This window comes from Ailuropoda melanoleuca, chromosome 9 (assembly GCF_002007445.2).
Source record: "Ailuropoda melanoleuca isolate Jingjing chromosome 9, ASM200744v2, whole genome shotgun sequence".
Lineage (NCBI taxonomy): Eukaryota > Metazoa > Chordata > Mammalia > Carnivora > Ursidae > Ailuropoda > Ailuropoda melanoleuca.
Window position 1 is genome coordinate 27449841 of NC_048226.1, and position 19652 is coordinate 27469492.

General features: G+C 39.7%; 1 protein-coding gene across 1 annotated transcript in view; it reads right to left on the bottom strand.

The window, feature by feature from the left end:
* Positions 1–289: 289 nt before the first annotated feature.
* Positions 290–19652, bottom strand: part of ETFA (electron transfer flavoprotein subunit alpha) — a 77488-nt gene continuing 58125 nt past the window's right edge. Inside the window, exons 10-12 of the mRNA XM_002925477.4 lie at positions 15157–15222; positions 9952–10032; positions 290–567 (exon numbers count right to left, since the gene is read on the bottom strand). Coding sequence (XP_002925523.2) covers positions 529–567; positions 9952–10032; positions 15157–15222 — 186 coding nt within the window. The 3' untranslated portion in view covers positions 290–528. The remainder of the gene's footprint in view (positions 568–9951; positions 10033–15156; positions 15223–19652) is intronic.

Sequence of the window (19652 nt, forward strand, 5' to 3'; positions counted from 1 at the left end):
ATTTTTACTCCCCTTCTTCAATTTTCTTTCTTTACAAAGCTAGGCATATTTCTGTTAGTAGTTTTTTTTTTTTTTAAGATTTTATTTATTTATTTGACAGAGACAGACAGCCAGCAAGAGAGGGAACACAAGCAGGGGGAGTGGGAGAGGAAGAAGCAGGCTCCCAGCAGAGGAGCCTGATGTGGGACTCGATCCCGGAACGCCGGGATCACACCCTGAGCCGAAGACGCTTAACGACTGTGCCACCCAGGCGCCCCCCCTTCTGTTAGTAGTTTTAAAGCTGTGGAAATGGTTTATTATATATTTTAATACGGAATTAGAAAATTTTAAAAAATAATTGCTTGGAACCACAAATAATCAAAAGAAATATAATAAGAGGCTCATAAAAAAGCATTCTGGCATCTGTGAGAATTTTTTCTCAAATTATGATACGTAGCTCTCCATACTTTCCAATGATTACTATAGTAGCCATGAATTTCTATTTCAGTTGAATATTTTGACATATTTTCCTTCTTAAAACATGGTAACTCATTTCTTCTTCAACAGCTCAGTCATTTCAGGAACTACCTGCAAATTAAAAAAAAAAAAAGTAATTAAGTAACTTGAGCCTTCAGTGTGATATGGTCACAGCTCCTTAAGAAAGTACACAGAGGTAGGGGCGCCTGGGTGGCTCAGAAGGTTAAGCATCTGACTCTTGGTCATGGGATCAAGCCTTGAGTCGGGCTTGATCCCATGCTCATGCTCTCTCTTTTGCTCTCACTCTATTAAAAAAATAAAACCTTAAAAAAAAAAAAAAAGAACAGAAGCCAAAAGAAGCCATACGCAGCTGCTGAGGCTCAAGGTGTCCCTCCACCCTGCAATGCTCCCCATCGCTCTCCTCCCGTCCGTGGGAAGGTGGGGTCTGTGGGGATGTGGGACAACTACATACCTTTTTTTTTTTTTTAAAGATTTATTTATTTTAGAGAGTGAGGGAGAGCGGGGACAGCATGAGTGGGGGGAGTGGGAGAGGTAAAAGAGAGAGAGAGACTCTCAAGCCGACTCCTCACTGAGCACAGAGCCCCATGGGGGGCTTGACCTCATGACCCTGAGGTCACGACCTGAGCCAAAATCAAGAGTCAGATGCTCAACCGACAGAGCCATCCAGGCGCTCCAAGACTACAACCTTTGAAGGGAAGACCACCGAGACACAAGACTGTCAGGACCATGGGCACACACACTGCCTAGGAACTTTCTTTTTTTTTTTAATAAATAAAGATTTACTTATGCATTTTAGACGGCGGAGGGGCAGAGGGAGACTTTTTTTTTTAAGATTTTATTTATTTGAGTGAGACAGAGAGAGAGAGAGAGAGAGAGTGCCCGTGCACAAGCAGTGGGGAGGGGCAGAGGGAGAAGCAGACTCCTCGCTGAGCAGGAAGCCAGATGCGGGGCTCAATCCCAGGCAGACGCTCGACTGACTGAGTCACCCAGGCACCCGGGAAAGAGAGTCTTTTTTTTTTTTTTTTTTAAAGATTTTATTTATTTAGTTGACAGAGAGACAGCCAGCAACAGAGGGAACACAAGCAGGGGGAGTGGGAGAGGAAGAAGCAGGCTCATAGCGGAGGAGCCTGATGTGGGGCTCGATCCCATAATGCTGGGATCACGCCCTGCCCGGGAGAGAAAGTCTTAAGTAGACTTCACACTGACCATGGAGCCCGACTTCACAACCCTGAGATCATGACCTCAGCCAAAACCAAGAGTCAGACACTTCTCCTACTGCGCCACCCAGGCGCCCTGCTTAGGAACCTTTCTGACACAACCACAAACCTCAGAAGGGCACCACAGCAAACAGGAGTCCACTTTTTCTTCTGTGAGGAGAGTAATGTGTATTTTTTACCTTTGTGTTTTCTGGGTATTCCTCCTTCCCTTACTGCATTCCTGCCTTTCCTTCAAAGTCCACACCAAAGTCTCTTGTTCAGACACGACCCTGTCAGCCTCCTCTAGCACTTGTTTTCTCATTGTTCATTTGCTCACTCATCTTTCATTCCACAAACACTGTAGCTGCTTCCTCAGCACGTGTTATCTTTTGGGACCTAAAAACGAGCTGCATGCTGAACCTTCAACTTCAACATTCTTTATTCAAGTAAAGGCCTTGTGCGAATACAGTGTCTGGTCAGCAGACAGAGTAAGAAACCACAGCGAGGGAAAAGTGACCGAGTTGGCTCCCATTTTAAAAAGGATGAATTACTAACTCTTAGTCTTAGCAGTTCAGTGGCTGCAACTGGAGCTTTCAGTGTGAAGCTGCTTTGTGGCAGCCTGGACGACACAGGAGCGCTGGGTACGGGGACTGCAGGGGAGCGTCGCACGGAGCCCACCAGAAAACTAGCTGAGCCACCTGTGCAAAGTATCAATTACCCAGCCTTCCACGGGGCTGGCGACTGTCCTAGCTCAGAGAGATCCCAGCTGAACTCACAGCCTCTCAATTATTTAAGAGAGCTACATTGCCATTAGGTGGAAATAATGTGTTCGTACAAAATTTATTAAGGAAATTGTTGACATGTTGTTTCTTCCGAATGTCACTTTGTCTCCAGTCTATTAAAAGGCCCATGTTTACCATGGAGCCAGTAGGCATTAGCTCAGGGGCAGCACTAAGTGCTGGCACCACTTCTCCCAGCTCTGCTCGGTGGAGAGACCATGAGCTGATGTCAGTCACAGATGACATGTTCAACAAAACTCTTGCGGGGCCTATGTGTTTCATGAAAAATAGGCTAGAGCCCAACTCCTTTAAGTGAAACATTAACTTGATTTAGAACATACGATTTTTAAAAACCTTCCAGAATGTCTCCCTGCCACACTCCCCCAAAAAGGGTTGAGGGCACTCTGTCCATCATCTATATCCTTTTTCATCAGAACCACCTCAGCCTTACCAAGCATACTATACAATGCCTTATTAGTTAGGAGAAAGAAGATGCCACTCAAGTGCACTGAATGTCTGAAGCCTGAGCAAACTCAGAGATGTGGCCTCTTATTTTTATTTTAGAGAGTGCAGCCAGAGCTCCCTAGTCAGTAAGACCAAATGAAAGTGAATTTACGTTTAAAATAAGACAATCTACTGATAGAAATCACAACAAAACTATATTTCAGTCATTTAATTAGTATTTCCCAGGGTAAGCACCATGGGAAAATAGAGTTCAGGCTTAATTCTTGCCCACAAGGAGTACCACCCCCTTGCTGGGGAGAAAAGACAGAGGCCTATGAACGACGCAATCAAAAATGTGCCCATTAAGAAGATGAGAAGAACGGCACTAACCGCTCAAAATCCAGGAGTTCTGAGGAAGAGATTAAGTGTGGACTCGAAGAATAAGAACATTAACATGGAGGAGAAAATGATTCTGGACAAAAACTGAGGAGGCAGACAGAGATAAGCCCTGCAGGTTCCAAAGAGAGAGCATAAAGGGCTAATTAGAATGACTCTAGTGAACAGCTATGTTGGGGAGAAGTGGAAAAGTTTTAAAAAACAGGTGGTATGCAAAGTCCAATCAATGGGAATAAAACAGTCTCTTCAACAGAGACGGTGCTGTGACAACATGCAAAAAAGTGAAGATGGGACCTCACCGTGTTCACACCATATACAAAAACTAATCCAAAATGGATCAATGACTTAACTATGGGAGCTAAAACAATAAAATTTTTAGAAGAAAACTTAGGGCTAAATCTGCATGACCCTGGATTTGGCAATGGATTCTTAGATATAACACCAAAAACACGAGCCACAGAAGAAAAAACAGATGAACTGCAAAATTAAAAACTTTAAAGAAAATGAAAGGACAACCTACCTACAAAATGGGAGAAAATATTTGGAAATTATATATCTGATAAGGGTTAACATCCAGAATACATAAAAAACTCCTACAACTGAAGAACAAAGAAACACTCAATTAAAAAATGGACAGGGGCGCCTGGGTAGCGCAGTCGTTAAGCGTCTGCCTTGGGCTTAGGGCGTGATCCGGGCGTTCCGGTATCAAGTCCCACATCGGGCTCCTCCGCTGGGAGCCTGCTTCTTCCTCTCCCACTCCCCTGCTGTGTGCCTTCTCTTGCTGGCTGTCTCTCTGTCACATAAATAAATAAAATCTTAAAAAAAAAATGGACAAAGGATTTGGATAAACATTTCTCCATAGAAGCTACACAAATAGCCAATATGCACATGAAAAGATGCTGAACATCATTAGTCATTAAGGAAATGCAAGTCAAAACCACAATGAGCTACCATTTCATACCTACCAGGATGGCTCTGATTTGAAAAATGAAAAGTACCAAGTGTGAGCAAAGATGTGGAAAAACTGGAAGGCTTGCACATCGCTGGTGGGGATGTAAAATGGTGCAGCCACTAGAGAAAGCAGTTCCGAGGTTTTTCAAAAAGCGAAACACAGAATTTCCATGTTACCCAGCAATCCATAGGCATATACATAAAGGAAATGAAAGTGAGGACTTGAACAGATACTTGTAGGCCTATAATCACTGTACTGGATTAAGCAAAAGTTTCATATATTTGACATCTACTAAAGGGCAAGCAATAAAAAAAAAGATAAACTGGACTTTGACAAAATGTAAAATTTTGTGCATCAAAGGACATCAAGAAAGTGAAAAGACAGGAGCTCCACTCTACTTGCTAAATGGGATGCTGCCTGATTCATGACTTGTTTAATAAAGCCAATAATATAATAAACAGATAAAGAAGGGAGGGGGGAGGGGGAGAAGGGAAGGGGGATGGGGGGATGGGACAGAAGAAGGGAAGGGGGAAGGGAAGGAAAAGAAAAGAAACCCTCATACATTATTGGTGGGAATGTAAAATGGGGCAGCCACTTTGGAAAACAGGCTGGCAGTTCTTCAAAATGTTAAAAACAAAGTAATCAAGTGACCCAGAAATTCCACTCCTAGATATATACCTACACAAGATGAAAACATGTATCTGCACGAAAACTTAAATGCTCACAGCAGCAATACTTATAATAGCAAAAAAGTAGAAACAACTCAAATGTCCATCAAATGAGTAATGGATAAACAAAATGAGGCATATCCACACAATGGATATTATTCAGCAATAAAAGGAAAGAAGTGCTGATACAGAAGTCAACACAGATGAATCTTGAAAACATTATGCTAAGAGGTCAGCCACGAAAGACCATATATTACATGATTCTGTTTATATGAAATGTCCAGGACTGGCAAATCCATAGAAACACAAAACAGATTAGTTGTTGCCAGGGTCTGGGGAGAATGGGGAACAGGAAGTGACTGAGAATAGGTATGCAGTTTCTTCTCAGTGTGATGAAAATGTTCTGGAATTAGATAGCGATGGTTGCATAACTCTGAATATACTAAAAATAACTGAACTATACATTTTAAAAGGGTGACCTCTATAATTTGTGAACTAAATCTCAAGAAAGCTATTTAAAAAAACCACCACCACCAGTCAGGTAGTGTCCTATACTCTGTCACTCTCACTCTGATTATAATATTTACCATTTATTGAACACCTACTATGTACCTGTATGAAAGGACATACAAACACGTAGCCTAATATTTAACACAGACTGTCTGTACTAGGTACAGTATAATCTCACTGAACCTTCAATACAACCTTGTAAGGTAGGTATTTATATTGCTTTTGAGGAAGCTTACATTCAGAAAAATTAAATAACTTGGACAAGATAATTTAACTAGTATGTGGCCAAGACAGAATTTGAATTAAAGCTCTTAACTACTGTACTGTATTATTTTTCTTATATGAAGAAAAAAACCAACTTGTCTCTAACTCATGATTGTTGAAGAATGAAGTAAAACAATAACAATTAAAAAATAAAATGCATACACATTTTTACTCCAGACACAAAAAAGTTTGGTGGACATATCATTCAGAGCACTATTAGTCTGTTATGTGATAGTTTGAAACAAAGTTTTTACACAGAAATTTAGTCTAAAAAAGTCCTTTTTACACAACTTATGTGACTTATGATATTCTTTTTCTTTTCTTTCCGTTTTTTTAAAGATTTTATTTTTGGAGGGGCGCCTGGGTGGCACAGCGGTTAAGCGTCTGCCCTCGGCTCAGGGCGTGATCCCGGCGTTATGGGATCGAGCCCCACATCAGGCTCCTCTGCTATGAGCCTGCTTCTTCCTCTCCCACTCCCCCTGCTTGTGTTCCCTCTCTCGCTGGCTGTCTCTATCTCTGTCGAATAAATAAAAATAAAAATCTTAAAAAAAAAAAAAAAAAGATTTTATTTTTGGAACGATTATGTGACTTATGATATTCTTTTTCTTTTCTTTCCGTTTTTTTAAAGATTTTATTTTTGGGATGCCGTTTTTTTAAAGATTTTATTTTTGGGATGCCTGGGCTCAGTCTGTTATGTGTCCAACTCTTGATTTCGGCTCAGGTCATGATCTCAAGGTTGTGAAATCAAGCCCTGTATTGGGCTCTGTGCTGGGCATGGGGCCTGCTTAACATTCTCTCTCTCCCTCTGCACCCCTCCTCTCTCTCTAAAAAAATAAAAATAAATAAAGATTTTATTATAATTTATTATTTATTTTTTTTAAGTAATCTCTACCTCCAGCATGTGGGGCTCATACTTAAAACCCAAGATGAAGAGCTAGCCAGGTGTCCCTGACTTAAGATATTTTCTTTAAGATCTTAGTCTGAAATAGATAATGCTAACTAATTCTCATTCATGATTTGCATAACCATATTTTCACTTGCTGTTATATAAATATTTGATTTTTAAAAGACAAAGCATGGCCCTGAGGAGCACTACACCACCCGGTCCATTCTCCGGTCAGAATTACTATGATATTCATCTATGTTATACTCATTCTGATTTCAACTGAAAAAAACAATTTGATAGATACTGTCTTGGTTCCTAGAGGCCTGCCAAAGGTGAGGTTCTCTTTACTGCAAGTTATCAAGGGTAGAGGAGTAGTGGTGAACCACCTGGCCAGAGTCCCTGATGAGTCAGAAAGGCAGGGTGATGAGTGAAAGAACAGAATCAGGAGCCTGGCTTAATTGTGCCAACTTGCTGAGGAATTTCCTCAAATCCCATCTCTCTGGGACACAGACAGCTTAAAAAGAACATAACTCGGGGCGCCTGGGTGGCACAGCGGTTAAGCGTCTGCCTTCGGCTCAGGGCGTGATCCCGGCGTTGTGGGATCGAGCCCCACATCAGGCTCCTCTGCTATGAGCCTGCTTCTTCCTCTCCCACTCCCCCTGCTTGTGTTCCCTCTCTCGCTGGCTGTCTCTATCTCTGTCAAATAAATAAATAAAATCTTTAAAAAAAAAAAAAAGAACATAACTCGCTTGTGTTACACATGTAGGAGTAACTGGGAGGCTACAACTCAAGTAGTAATTTCTTTTTACATTTTATTTTTAAGCAATCTCAACTCCCAACGTGGAGCTTGAATTTACAACTCCGAGATCGAGTCGCGCATGCTCTACGAACCAAGCCAGCCAGGCACCCCTCAAGCAGATTTTTTTTTTTAAGATTTTATTTATTTATTTGACAGAGACAGAGACGGCCAGTGAGAGAGGGAACACAAGCAGGGGGAGTGGGAGAGGAAGAAGCAGGCTCCCAGCAGAGGAGCCTGATGTGGGGCTCGATCCCATAACGCCGGGATCACGCCCTGAGCCGAAGGCAGATACTTAACCGCTGTGCCACCCAGGCGCCCCACCCCTCAAGCAGATTTTTAATATTTTCATAATCTAATCAGTTTTTCCCCCAGGCTGCTTTTTAAAGGATTAACTTTTCTCCCTTTATATTAATCAAAGGTATATATAACTGTGCTTCAGAACTTCTGAGCAGCGTGAGATAACCACTACCTTAAAATAACTGTAGCTATAAGCAAATAAATGTTAGGTCTTAGTCCAAACACATTATCAAACATGGGCTTCTTAAAACACCAAAAATAGCCTGAGACTCTCTGCTTAGAAATCAGCTCACTGAATCCTGAGGTCTCCTTTCACTTCCACCGGCTTAGGACTCTCAACAAAATACCTCTTTCGGCACACACACGTGCACACACCCTCCCTCACTCGCATTCTCTCTCTGTCAAACCTGGGAGCTGCCCTTAATGCAAGAGGCATAGTGTGTATGACACCTCTCCACCAGCAAATGCTACAAAGATGCTCCTGTCCCAAGGCGGGCATCCCCTGTATAAACATCACAAATTTCCAATTATCTTAACACTTCATCCATTTATCCGTAAGCCCACTCTGTAGGTTGTAATACACAGTAAACAAGAAAACAGAAAAACAAAACTTAAACAAAATTATTCGTAAGCTTATTTAAATATTCTCGTGGAGAAAAATACAAGGCAACTACAGTAGATGTCTGTTTGCAAACATGTCAACCTGATACATGGTGAGGGTTCAGAGGTGTTTCATTTTTTTAATTGAAAAATCTTTACTCCTTTAAGCTCCTCACTGTAGCTAAATGCTTGCTACCTGAACAAAGTTATCCTTGTACAGAGATCCAAAAAATTTCTTTTTCATACTAACTTTTCCTCCCACTGGTATATTGTAGTGGTCAAACGACTGTCATTAAATATTGTTTGTTCTTACACAGCTGGGCCAGGTAACAGGAGCAGAAGAACTACCCAAATCCTAAATTTCAATTACAGGACCCCAGGATCACTGAAGAGGGGCTGTATTCTTCCCAAGGCAAGACAGAGGCTCTTTGAGGGGCTGGCCGTGGGGAAGGCTGACACAGGGCAACAGCCCCATTCTAGTCTCTGCATGAGCAGTTGAAGGGTCCATCATCACTGAGTATGCATATATATATACTTCAAAGTACAGATGTGCTCTCAAAGTACACTCATTAGTTCATCTGGCTCATATATAGTGCTGGTGAAGCCATGGTAATGGGCCAATTCTCTTGTCAAGGGGACCACCCTGGCTCTCTTCTCAGGCTCTCGCCTCTCTATTAAGGCCCACAGTAGCTTGCTCTAATTCTGTGCGAGGGGTTCCTCACTCTAGCAAACCCACTTATTTCTCCCAGGGTTGGATGCTACTTTCAGAGCCTCAATGCCAGCATGAGTGATTTCTGCACAAGGCAACCTGGAAGTCTGTAGGCAAGCCCAGAGGGACAGAAAGAAACCAGGCCAGGTATGAGCCATGAACTTTAAATGTGGCCAAATGGTGCACATCAGTATAAGTGCACATCAGTATCACTAAAGTAATTTTGCTCATGGGGAGGGCAAATACAGGGGTGGTGGCGGGGTAGAAAGAACACTCAAAAAAGTGAAGAGTATGAGAATGGGAAATAAATGTTCTCCCCTACATATATCACATTAGGAAGGCCTTTAACTCTCACATACAGCAAGCAGAGCATACTTGTTGAGTCAGATAAGCTGGACTTGAGTGCCTAGTTTTCCCTTGGAAAGCTGTAGCATGGGGGCGCCCAGCTGGCTCAGTGGGAAAAGCATCCGACTCTTGATCTTGGGGTCACGAGTTTGAGCGCCATGGTGGATGTAGAGATTACTTAAACAAATAAAACTTAAAAGAAAAGAAAAGCTGTAGCATTTCTGGCAAATCTCTGAACAATGGTATTTGATGTGAATTTCTTTAAGGTACCTACTAAATACGATTTGAGGTCATAATTACTTGAGTATTTTTACTCAATTACTTTACTTTTGAGTCACTTCATATTGTGTACTAACTTAGTACATGAGATGCCAAAAGCCATGTGGATATTTTAAAAACAATATGGACTCCTTAAAGGTAAAGTTATAATACTCTATATAAACGTCATGTATTTATTAGGACAACTTCACAGTTCAAAACTGTGTACATCTATTAATATAATACATACACAAGACACACAAGTACACAAACATACAATGTTTTGCTATAATGGCTTCCTCTGTGACCAACTCTAAGAGGTTCTTGGATGACAAGTGGGGTAATAGCCATGTCTCCCAAGGCCAGCTTACCTTAAATAAATCAGCGACTATTCCATAATCTGCCACTTGAAAAATTGGAGCTTCTGGGTCTTTGTTAATAGCCACAATCGTCTGTGAAATAAAAACAGAGTTTGGCCGCTATCAAGAAAACATACCACAGATTTATGGTTCTATTTTAACATTCCCAACAACAAATTTATATGGTTAAAAATGTCTACTGAATAAGATTAATTTGATTCATTTGTGTCAATATTGTAGATTTAGAAATTTCTGGGTTTGCACATAACAAAATTATCTCCCGCACTACCACTAGCCCAACACAGTATTTAAAAAGGTTTTAAACCATTATTTTTCTAAGTTCTTTTCTGACATATGAAAAACAATGTTTTAGGAAGTAACAAATCAAAGGAGAGGATTCTGGGAAGACGGCAAAGTAGGAAGCATCAGGAGGAATCTGTCTTCCTACCTATACTGTTAACAACTGCACTGGCAGAATCTGTCTAATGTACCCATTTTGGAAATCCAGAGTCTATTGAAGGCTTGCAACTTCCAGGGGAAGGCTCGCATGAACTGCAGCTCTTAGTGCAGTAACAGGTGCTCATTCCCCAACCCCAATGGCAAGCAGCTGCGCACATGTTCCTACAGGAGACAGAGTGGACAAAAAGAATCCTGTCCTCCAAGGACTGGGGACCTGTGCTTTGATTACTGACTGCTGCTACTGATCAAAGATATGCATACAAAGAGGAGTAAGACTACTGCCGTTGCACCTCCCCCACTGTCACAAGCCCCTCCCCTCCTCTGGCTAAAGTTACTCCAGGGGATTTAAAATGTCAAAGCGCTTCTGCCTGCCTTCATTGTTCTTTTCTCCTTTTGGGAGCCAGACATTCAAGACTAGGACACTCAAAAGCAACTGCATATACAGGGAAAATTGCAAACTAACCTCCCATACAGGCTCAGAAAAGACATAGAAAGACCTTAAGTTTATACCTCAGGTTAATCTTTGGCAAACAGACAGTCTACAACAATAAAAAAACAAGAATAATAAACAATAACAACAACAAAACAGCAAGCCCTGGGGAAGGAGGAGAATCTGATTTCCAGGAATACATTATTAGATTCAAATACCCAGTTTTCATAAAAAAAAAAAAACAACACTAGGCATACTAAGAAACAGGAAAGTATGGGACCATTCAAGGAAAAAAAAAATCAACAGAAATGGCTTCTGAAAAAGATATGATGGCATCTCTATTAGAGAAAGACTTTAAAACGACCACTTTAAAGATGCTCAAAGAATTATAAAGATGTGGAGAAAGTCAAGAAAACAATGTATGAACAAGATGGAAATATCAAAAAGAGATATAAAACCTAGAGAGAAACCAAAAAGAAAATTCTGGAGATGTAAAGTATAACAACTGAAGTGAAAAATTCACTGGAGAGAGTCAAAGGCTAACTTGAGCAATCAGAAGACAGAATGAACAAACGTGAAAGTAGGACAATGAAAATTATCAAGTCCTTAGACTAGAAAGAAAAAGATTAAAGAAAAGTAATCAGAACTTAAGGGTCCTGTGCGCCAACCTCAAACAAACCAAAATATGTATTGTGGGAGTCCCAGAAGAAAGAAAAAGGGGCAGAAAGAAAATGGGGCAGAAAGAATAACTGAAGTTAAAGTGGCTGGAAACTTTCTAAATCTGATGAAAAACATGAATATAAACATCCAAGATGCTCAACAAACTCCAAGAAAGACGAATTCAGAGACCCACACCGAGACACATTATAATCGAACTTTCAAAAGCCGAAGATGAAGAGAATTGAAAGAAAAAAAAAGGACACGTGACTCATTACATGCAGGGGATCCTCAGTAAGAATACTGACAGATTTCTCATCAGAAATTTTGGAGGCCAGAAGGCAGTGAGCTGATACATTCAAAATGCTAAAAGAAAAAAACTGTTGACCAAAAATCTTATATCCACTGAAACTGTCCTTCCAATGACATTTTTTGCAAAAATTAAAAAACCTATCCTAAAATTCATATGGAATCTCAAGGGATCCTAAATAGATAAAACAATCTAGAAAAGGAACAAAGCTGGAAGACCCACACTTCCTGATTTCAAAACTTACTAGAAAGCTACACAGAAATTAAAACAGTGTGGTATCGGCATAAAGACAGATATACAGACCAAGGGGCTAGAACAGAGAACTCAGAAATAAACCCTCACATATACAGTCAAATGATTTTTTTTTAAAGATTTTATTTATTTATTCGACAGAGATAGAGACAGCCAGCGAGAGAGGGAACACAAGCAGGGGGAGAGGGAGAGGAAGAAGCAGGCTCATAGCAGAGGAGCCTGACGTGGGGCTCGATCCCACAACGCCGGGATCATGCCCTGAGCCAAAGGCAGACGCTTAACCGCTGTGCCACCCAGGCGCCCCGGTCAAATGATTTTTGACAAGAGTGTCAAGACCATTTAATGAGAAAAGGACAGCCTTTTTCTACAAGTAAATTACTATGTCTCTTACACAAACTACCAAAAGATCCTGTTATCTCCTATAAAATTTTTTAACGTGAATGGTTATAATAACAGATTAGCGAGAAATAGTCCTAAAAAAGGTACATTACATTTACCTACTATTCTATTATTAGTAACAGATTTATATAGTACAAACAGTTTGGTATTCTCCATAGATGCATTTTTTTAAAAGATTTTATTTATTAATTTGAGAGAGTGTGCACACACATATAGAAGGGACAGTGGGAGAGGGAGTCTCAAGCAGACTCTACGCTGAACACAGAGCCCGAGGTGGGGCTCAATCCCACAACCCCGAGATCATGACCTGAGCCAAAAAGGACAGCTGGATGCTTAACTTAACTGCCACCCAGGCACCCCCCCCCCATAAATGCTTCTAACACCATTGTAATTAAGGTAAAATTGAAGTTGTAACTCTAATATTTGACTCTAATGTGGTGTTATTTTAACAGATTATGATTATTTGTATCTCTAGAAGTAAAATTAAGTTTCTACCTGCTTGTAACTCTATCACATGAAAACAGCTCAAACATATTTTAAGAGAATTTTGATACAGTTTGACCTAACATACAGGCTACATGACATATGTGTAACTCCCCTAGGGTATCCCAAAAAGTTGAAAATATTCCAGAATATCTGAGATTGAAGCACAGTGTAGTCCAGGTAACAACTATTCCAGTCAAACACGCCATATGTATGAAAAGATGTGTGGTCAGAGACAAGAAATGATGGTTTCAGTATGAGCCTCAAATCCAAAGTCACAAGTACAAACACTTCAAATCACAGGCATTTGATTTGCATCGAGGTGTTTCTCTTCTGGGAATATGTAAGCCTGCTTCACAGGAACTAGCAGAGATTTATTTAATTAATGATGGTTTATGATTTTCCTGGAGGCCACCTAGTCAAACATCTGACAGTTTAATCATTTGAAAGCTTTTTCATTCCCACTATATAAAAGTTATTTTTAAAGCAAGAGCACACAACTGTGGACAAGGAACCACTGAAGTATTTAAGAAGAAAGATTTGGGATGGTTATAGTTTTTCAAATTACTAAAAGAGTATTCCTGAATTGTCAATTGTAAATGAGTATCATAAAATCTTGCTTGCATCCTACAGCTCTCTTAATTATGTCCTTATAAATTCATGCTCCTCTTCCCTACACAGCTTTTAAAGCACAGATTGTATTCAATGATATTAATATGTATATAGTTCAAAAAGTACTCATTACATTGATTTGATATGAAAACCAAATCTCATATTCTTTAAACTATATGACGATGTTAATTAAAACTATAACTTGTATGCAGTGTGTGATTATCAGATTAAAACCAATTACTGTAATATCCCATTTTAGACCTTAACCAAAATTACAACCAGAGATTGCCACGTCTCCCACATAAGGCGGTGATGACAAGAGCTATGTTTTTTTATTTAAGCATCCCCAGCATCTAGTACAAAGTAAGTGCTTAATAAATATTTGTTGACTGCATAAACAGACAACATCTTGGCTCAAATTTATTCCTATAGATGGTTCCCCAACACTGGTCTCCTTACTTCAATCGTTCCTTTTTTGCTTTAACATATACTAGCTAGTACATCTCTCCCTCAATCCAGTCCTGTTGCCACAGCATGACCATTTTTACCAGAATCTTCTTGGCAGGCAGAATCTTTTATTTTAGAGAAGCAGAATTCTAGATATGTCTGAACTCGCTCAGCTAAAAATATTTTTTAAGGCTGCTGGTGTTGGAGTGTTTGGGTTTTTTTTTTCTTTAATGCAGCAGTACCATTTCCCCCACTGGCACTGCTTGTTTTCATAGCTCAGTAAAGAAACCTGCCAACCAACTGTGAAATCTGACTGGTTTTGGGCCAATTCATTTAGAGGTTACAAGGAGGTAGTGAATGCATTTTTTCAAGTTAGAAGTTAAACCTGTTAAAAGTTTTATTACCTTTTATATCAAACTTCCATCTGAATAGATAAAAGCTAGAGTGTCAGAAGCATCTCTGTCTTCATGAAAGACTAAGTTCATAATTCAAACTGTGCATTGGTATGCATGAATTAATGTGTCATATTCTGAAATATATGCTCAGAGAATCCTTACACAGGGCTTCCTGACATAGTCCAAAGTAGCAAGTTAGCATCCAGTGTTTCCTCTATACACTATATTGCTAACAATTACCGAGATATTAAGATGCTCCAACCCTAAAAGTGTCTGTCACATCTTAGTAACAAACCTGAGAAGAGGAGCTCAGCTGCCATATGAGGGTGGGACTTTTAGAGGACCAGGGTGAAGCAGACAAAGAATCAGCGATCAGAAACCCCATAAACTAGTTAGATGGTCAGAACCTCATCAAGCTCTCTTCACCCTAAATTTTCAACCCATAGATGGTCAGAGCTGAAAGGGACCTCAGACATCATCAACAAACACCTATATTAGGCAAAGAACTGAGGTGTAGACAAGACACATCACGTGGTAAACTAAGGGGCAGAGTTGGGACTCAGGCTCACACTTCTTTCCATAACATAGCACTGCCTCTCCTACCAATGGTATAGCTTCAAGCAGTGAACAGTACCTCGTATCTCTTTCTTTCCTAGACAGAGTGTTAATCTGAATGGTTGAATGCACACACATTGTAACTATATGGAAACAGAGTAAAACCAAAATTTTAAAATCTGAAAATTTTTCTTTTAGGATTATTATTGTGTAGTTACCTTGCTGTCTTTCATCCCAGCTAAATGTTGGATGGCTCCAGATATTCCTACAGCAATATAAAGCTCCTGAAACAAAAGAGACCATGTCATTAATATGTATTTATATATATTATATGATATCTTCCACAGTATTGTTATTAGCAATTCAAGTCTTAGGCTAAAGATATTTTAAATAAAATAGATGTGATATGTTTTACTCAAATTATGCTTTCCTCCTTCCCCGATCTAATCCATAGTCATCTTTTCCCTCTGAATTCCTATACTAGTGGTGATATAATAAATATACGGATAATGAAAATCAATGAGCAGTATGTGCTAAGCATTTTACATCAACTGTTTCACTTAATCTCAACAATTTCCTGTGAGGTGGCACTTTTTGTCTGGGCTGCTTATTTAGATACCACATTTTAACTCATCACTGTACATATCCATTCACTATATATATGTATATATATATATATATACACACACACACGTATCAATCACATATATATCAACATCAATATATATATCCATATATATCCATTCACAATATATACACAACGTACATATAAACACATACTCACACATATTAAAATATATTTTGACTTGTTTGCCTTCTCATAAAAGGATATTTGTTAAAATGATAATTAAGATATATTTATTAAACTTCATATTTAGAAAAAACAAAAGTACAAATCAGCCTTAAGAGGTTCTAAACACAGACACACTACATGTGCACATGCACAATCTCCCTAAGAAATACAAACCTTTTGAAGGAATTGGCTAAACCTCTGTATTTCAAGGTTTACAAAAGGACCCCCAGACAGTAGTTTCTAAGCAAATGTTGATGAAAATATTTGCACCTCTCTCTGTCCCCAGTAATAACAAAGAGAATGACTACTGACTGCTGCTCTCTGCCCCCTCTCATCAAAAAGATTTAAAGTGTCCATGTTTGGAAAACTAGTAAGTGCTTAATTTAAAAGAGCTTAGCTGCTTCATTCTGTCTACCAGATGTAATTAAAGCTTTAACTGAAAAGATTTTCCCCACACATAAACTGAACAAGTCCTGCTTTGGGTAGGGGTTCATCTACCACGTAACCAAACTGATGCTATGGTTTGGTCACAACTGACAGCAGTCTCTCCTCAATATGAACAAGGTGGAAGGCACTGAAGGGGGCTTTTTCACACTCAGTTTTATTACAGGGCAGATACTTTAAAGTCAATGACAGTGTCAGGCGGCCCCACCTTGTTTCCTGCACTGCTTATGATTTAATTTAACAACTGCTTGCTCCAAAATGTGAGAGCATTTCAACCAAGATTTGAGGATAATGTCAGTAAATAATGCTATGATTTTTTCATAACACCTCAGTGTGTGTGTCTGTATACAAGTCAATTTCCCCCTCTCAGTTTTTCAATTGTAAACAGGGAGTATAGCCCCCAAATTGGAGCTGCTTTTTTTTTTAATAATTTTTTATTATGTTATGTTAGTCACCATACAGTACATCCTTAGTTTCTGATGTAGTGTTCCATGATTCATTGAAAACTGAAGCTTTTTTAAAAAGCTCCCCAGGATACTCCCCAGAGCTAAAAACCACTAGAACAGATGATCCCTCAGCTCTTATGCAGCTTAAAACTTACAACTCTTTCCAACAGGATCAGGCCAGGGGATGATATATACCCAGGCCTTATCTTTAAAGGCATAAAGTGGGGCCACCTGGGTGGCTCAGTTGGTTAAGCATCTGCCTTCGGCTTAGGTCATGATCCCAGGGTCCTGCGATGGAGCCCTACATCGGGCTCCTTGCTCAGTGCGGAGCCTGCTTCTCCCCCTGACCCTCCCCCCTCTTGTGCTCTCCCACTCTCATTCTCTCTCTCCAGGCATGGCCACTACCATGAGTGATAAATAAGCGTCTTTTCTTAGAAAAAGCACCACTATTTTTTATTTAAGATTTATAGATAACTTCAACTGATAATTTTATCATTTCAGTTATCCTGACTAGCATTTTTTTCAAAAAAGGACAATTACTAAATTGTTAATAAAAAAATATATATATATATATATACTTATTAAGTCTCACATTCAGGAAAACCAGGCCAACAAGAAAGACAAACATCCAGATAGAAAACTGTCTCACTAACCACTCTTCCAAGTACGTTCTCAAAGCAAGCACTGGAAAAGATCAATAATTCTGTAAATGAGTCTTTCTAACATACATGTCTACATTAAAATTCAACAAGTCTTAAAAGCTCCATTTGCATCATAAAATGCTAATAAAAAATGTTGATCATTCTGGCAGTAAACATCTACATAAATATAAATGAAATTTACTTTAAACCCCTGAGAAATGAATACCATTGACTTTAACCATAAATGTCACTAAGGAAATTAAAGATTCTGGGCCAAAGCAAACCAAAGGGCCATTCCTGCCTTTCTGACCAGGGTAAGTGATCCAAATGGGTTCACATGACCAACAGGACCTCATTTTACTGTCTTACAAACATGGTTCTCTGAATAACTATAAAAGCATTGAAACAATAACCAGAAAGAGTCCTGGGATTTGGGCGGCTGTTCTGAGATCGGATAGCTCTCTCAGGCAGGAAGAGAGACTTTTTTCTTCTTTTTTAAAAAACATGTACAGGCAATTACACAATTATCTTAGGATGCTTCCTTACGGCTCAGAAAGCATTTCTGTATTTTAATAATAATAATTAGTATGTATAAAACTCTCTACAGATGCTAATTTATGGAGCACTTTAGACACTGCTCCACAACATAACAAGGCAATCCCTGCCCTGAGGCACTTACCTTCTAAAATCAGAAAGTAAGATAATTTGGATAGAAAATTAGATGTGATTTTGGAAGGGGCAGCAATTAAGGGTTCAAAAAGAGGTAGGATTAAAGAAAGGAGCAGACAGAGAAGTAAGGAGGGGTAGTCCTGGAGATAAAATCCTGGGAGCCTTAACAAAGGGAGGGAATCTAGAAATGAGATTAGATCAACCTACATGAGTTGGCAACAGTTTCGGTTGGTCATTCTGCAAATGAAGAATGGGGACTGGTGGGAAGAAGTAAAGCCACCAGGGCACTAAGAGGACCAGAGGTTATTCTGAAATATAAAGAAGGGACAGCACTTACTTCAAGAGAAACAGCACCAGAAGAAAGCACAAATTCCTCTTCCTTTGTCACAACCTAGAAAGACTACAACTGTAGACCCATCCAAGGAACTCAGGCAGGGCTCTAAAACACCTTACAGTGGGCTGAGATGAAATAGGAACAGGGCTTGGAAACTGGAGCATCCTGTTTGCAAGAGGAATATATTACTGTGGTTAAGAACCTAGGTTCTAGAATCTCATTGCCTATGTTTAAATTCCAGCTCACCGACCTGACAGACACAGGACTGTGGGCCAGCTATTTCACCTCTCTATGCCTCAGCCTGCTCATCTGAAAAACTGGGAGTAGAAGAATCCCTACTTCAGAGGGTACTGTGAGGCTTCAGTCCTTAGCATAGTGTCCAGTTTCACAAGATACTGATGTGCCTTGAGGTTTGCTCAAATACTGATTCTCTCAGCCCACTGGCCGGCCAACGAGGCTCTTGGGGTGCTCTCAAGGCTACCACATACAGCTGAGCTACTACACTGAACAATTCTGGAGGGAGGTGTGACTTACATCACAGTCATTACAGAACTCATTTTTATTACAATAATTACCCAACAGATGGCAGTAAAGTAACTTGAGAAAGAGGTACTTTTTCTCCTAATTCACACAAAAAAAGTTGTATGGACTAGAAGTACAGAGCAGCCAGAATCTCTGTGGTACAAACACTGTAATTTTCTAAGTATGCTGTAACAGGAAAAAGTTGAGAGACACTAGTTAACTATGATTTTACTGTTGATGACACTGCTGTTACACCTTACAGGTACTATATATAAGGACAATTGTGATTCTTTGTCCCATGCCCTCAAGAGAAGCTCAAAGTCTAACATCACAGTTTAAGGTAAATAATAATAAAAGTCTATGATCCAATCTAGAGCGGAAAAATCAAACTATGACAGAGCTCTGGTCTCTTGTGCAAATGCTTTCCACACCTGCCACTAAGAAGTGGAAAGGTCTCTGGAAGCAGGAAGCAGATCAGGGGATGACATTCCTCTGTAGTCATTTCTACTCTCTGCCAAGCACGAGCCCACTTTTGCAGCTTATCCCATCTGCTCTGGCTCCCTCAGTCCTTCAGACAAAACAAGCTTTTATTTAATTTTTTCAAAACAAGCTTTTAAAAGCAGGTTTTACTGGTCCTAACTAAATGATAAACCTGTATGTCTGATAAACAGAAAGATGACTGGAATGAAATCTTAAAAAACTTTTACAGAAATTTAACCAACCTGTGGAATCAACATGATCAGAGCATTCTGACCATGACTAACATAACATTCTATTTCAGTTTTGGTTACTTTCTTCCGAAAGAATGAACATCACTCCTGCTTAACCCAAACCTTGTGCAGGAAACCTGGAATTCCAAGAGGTG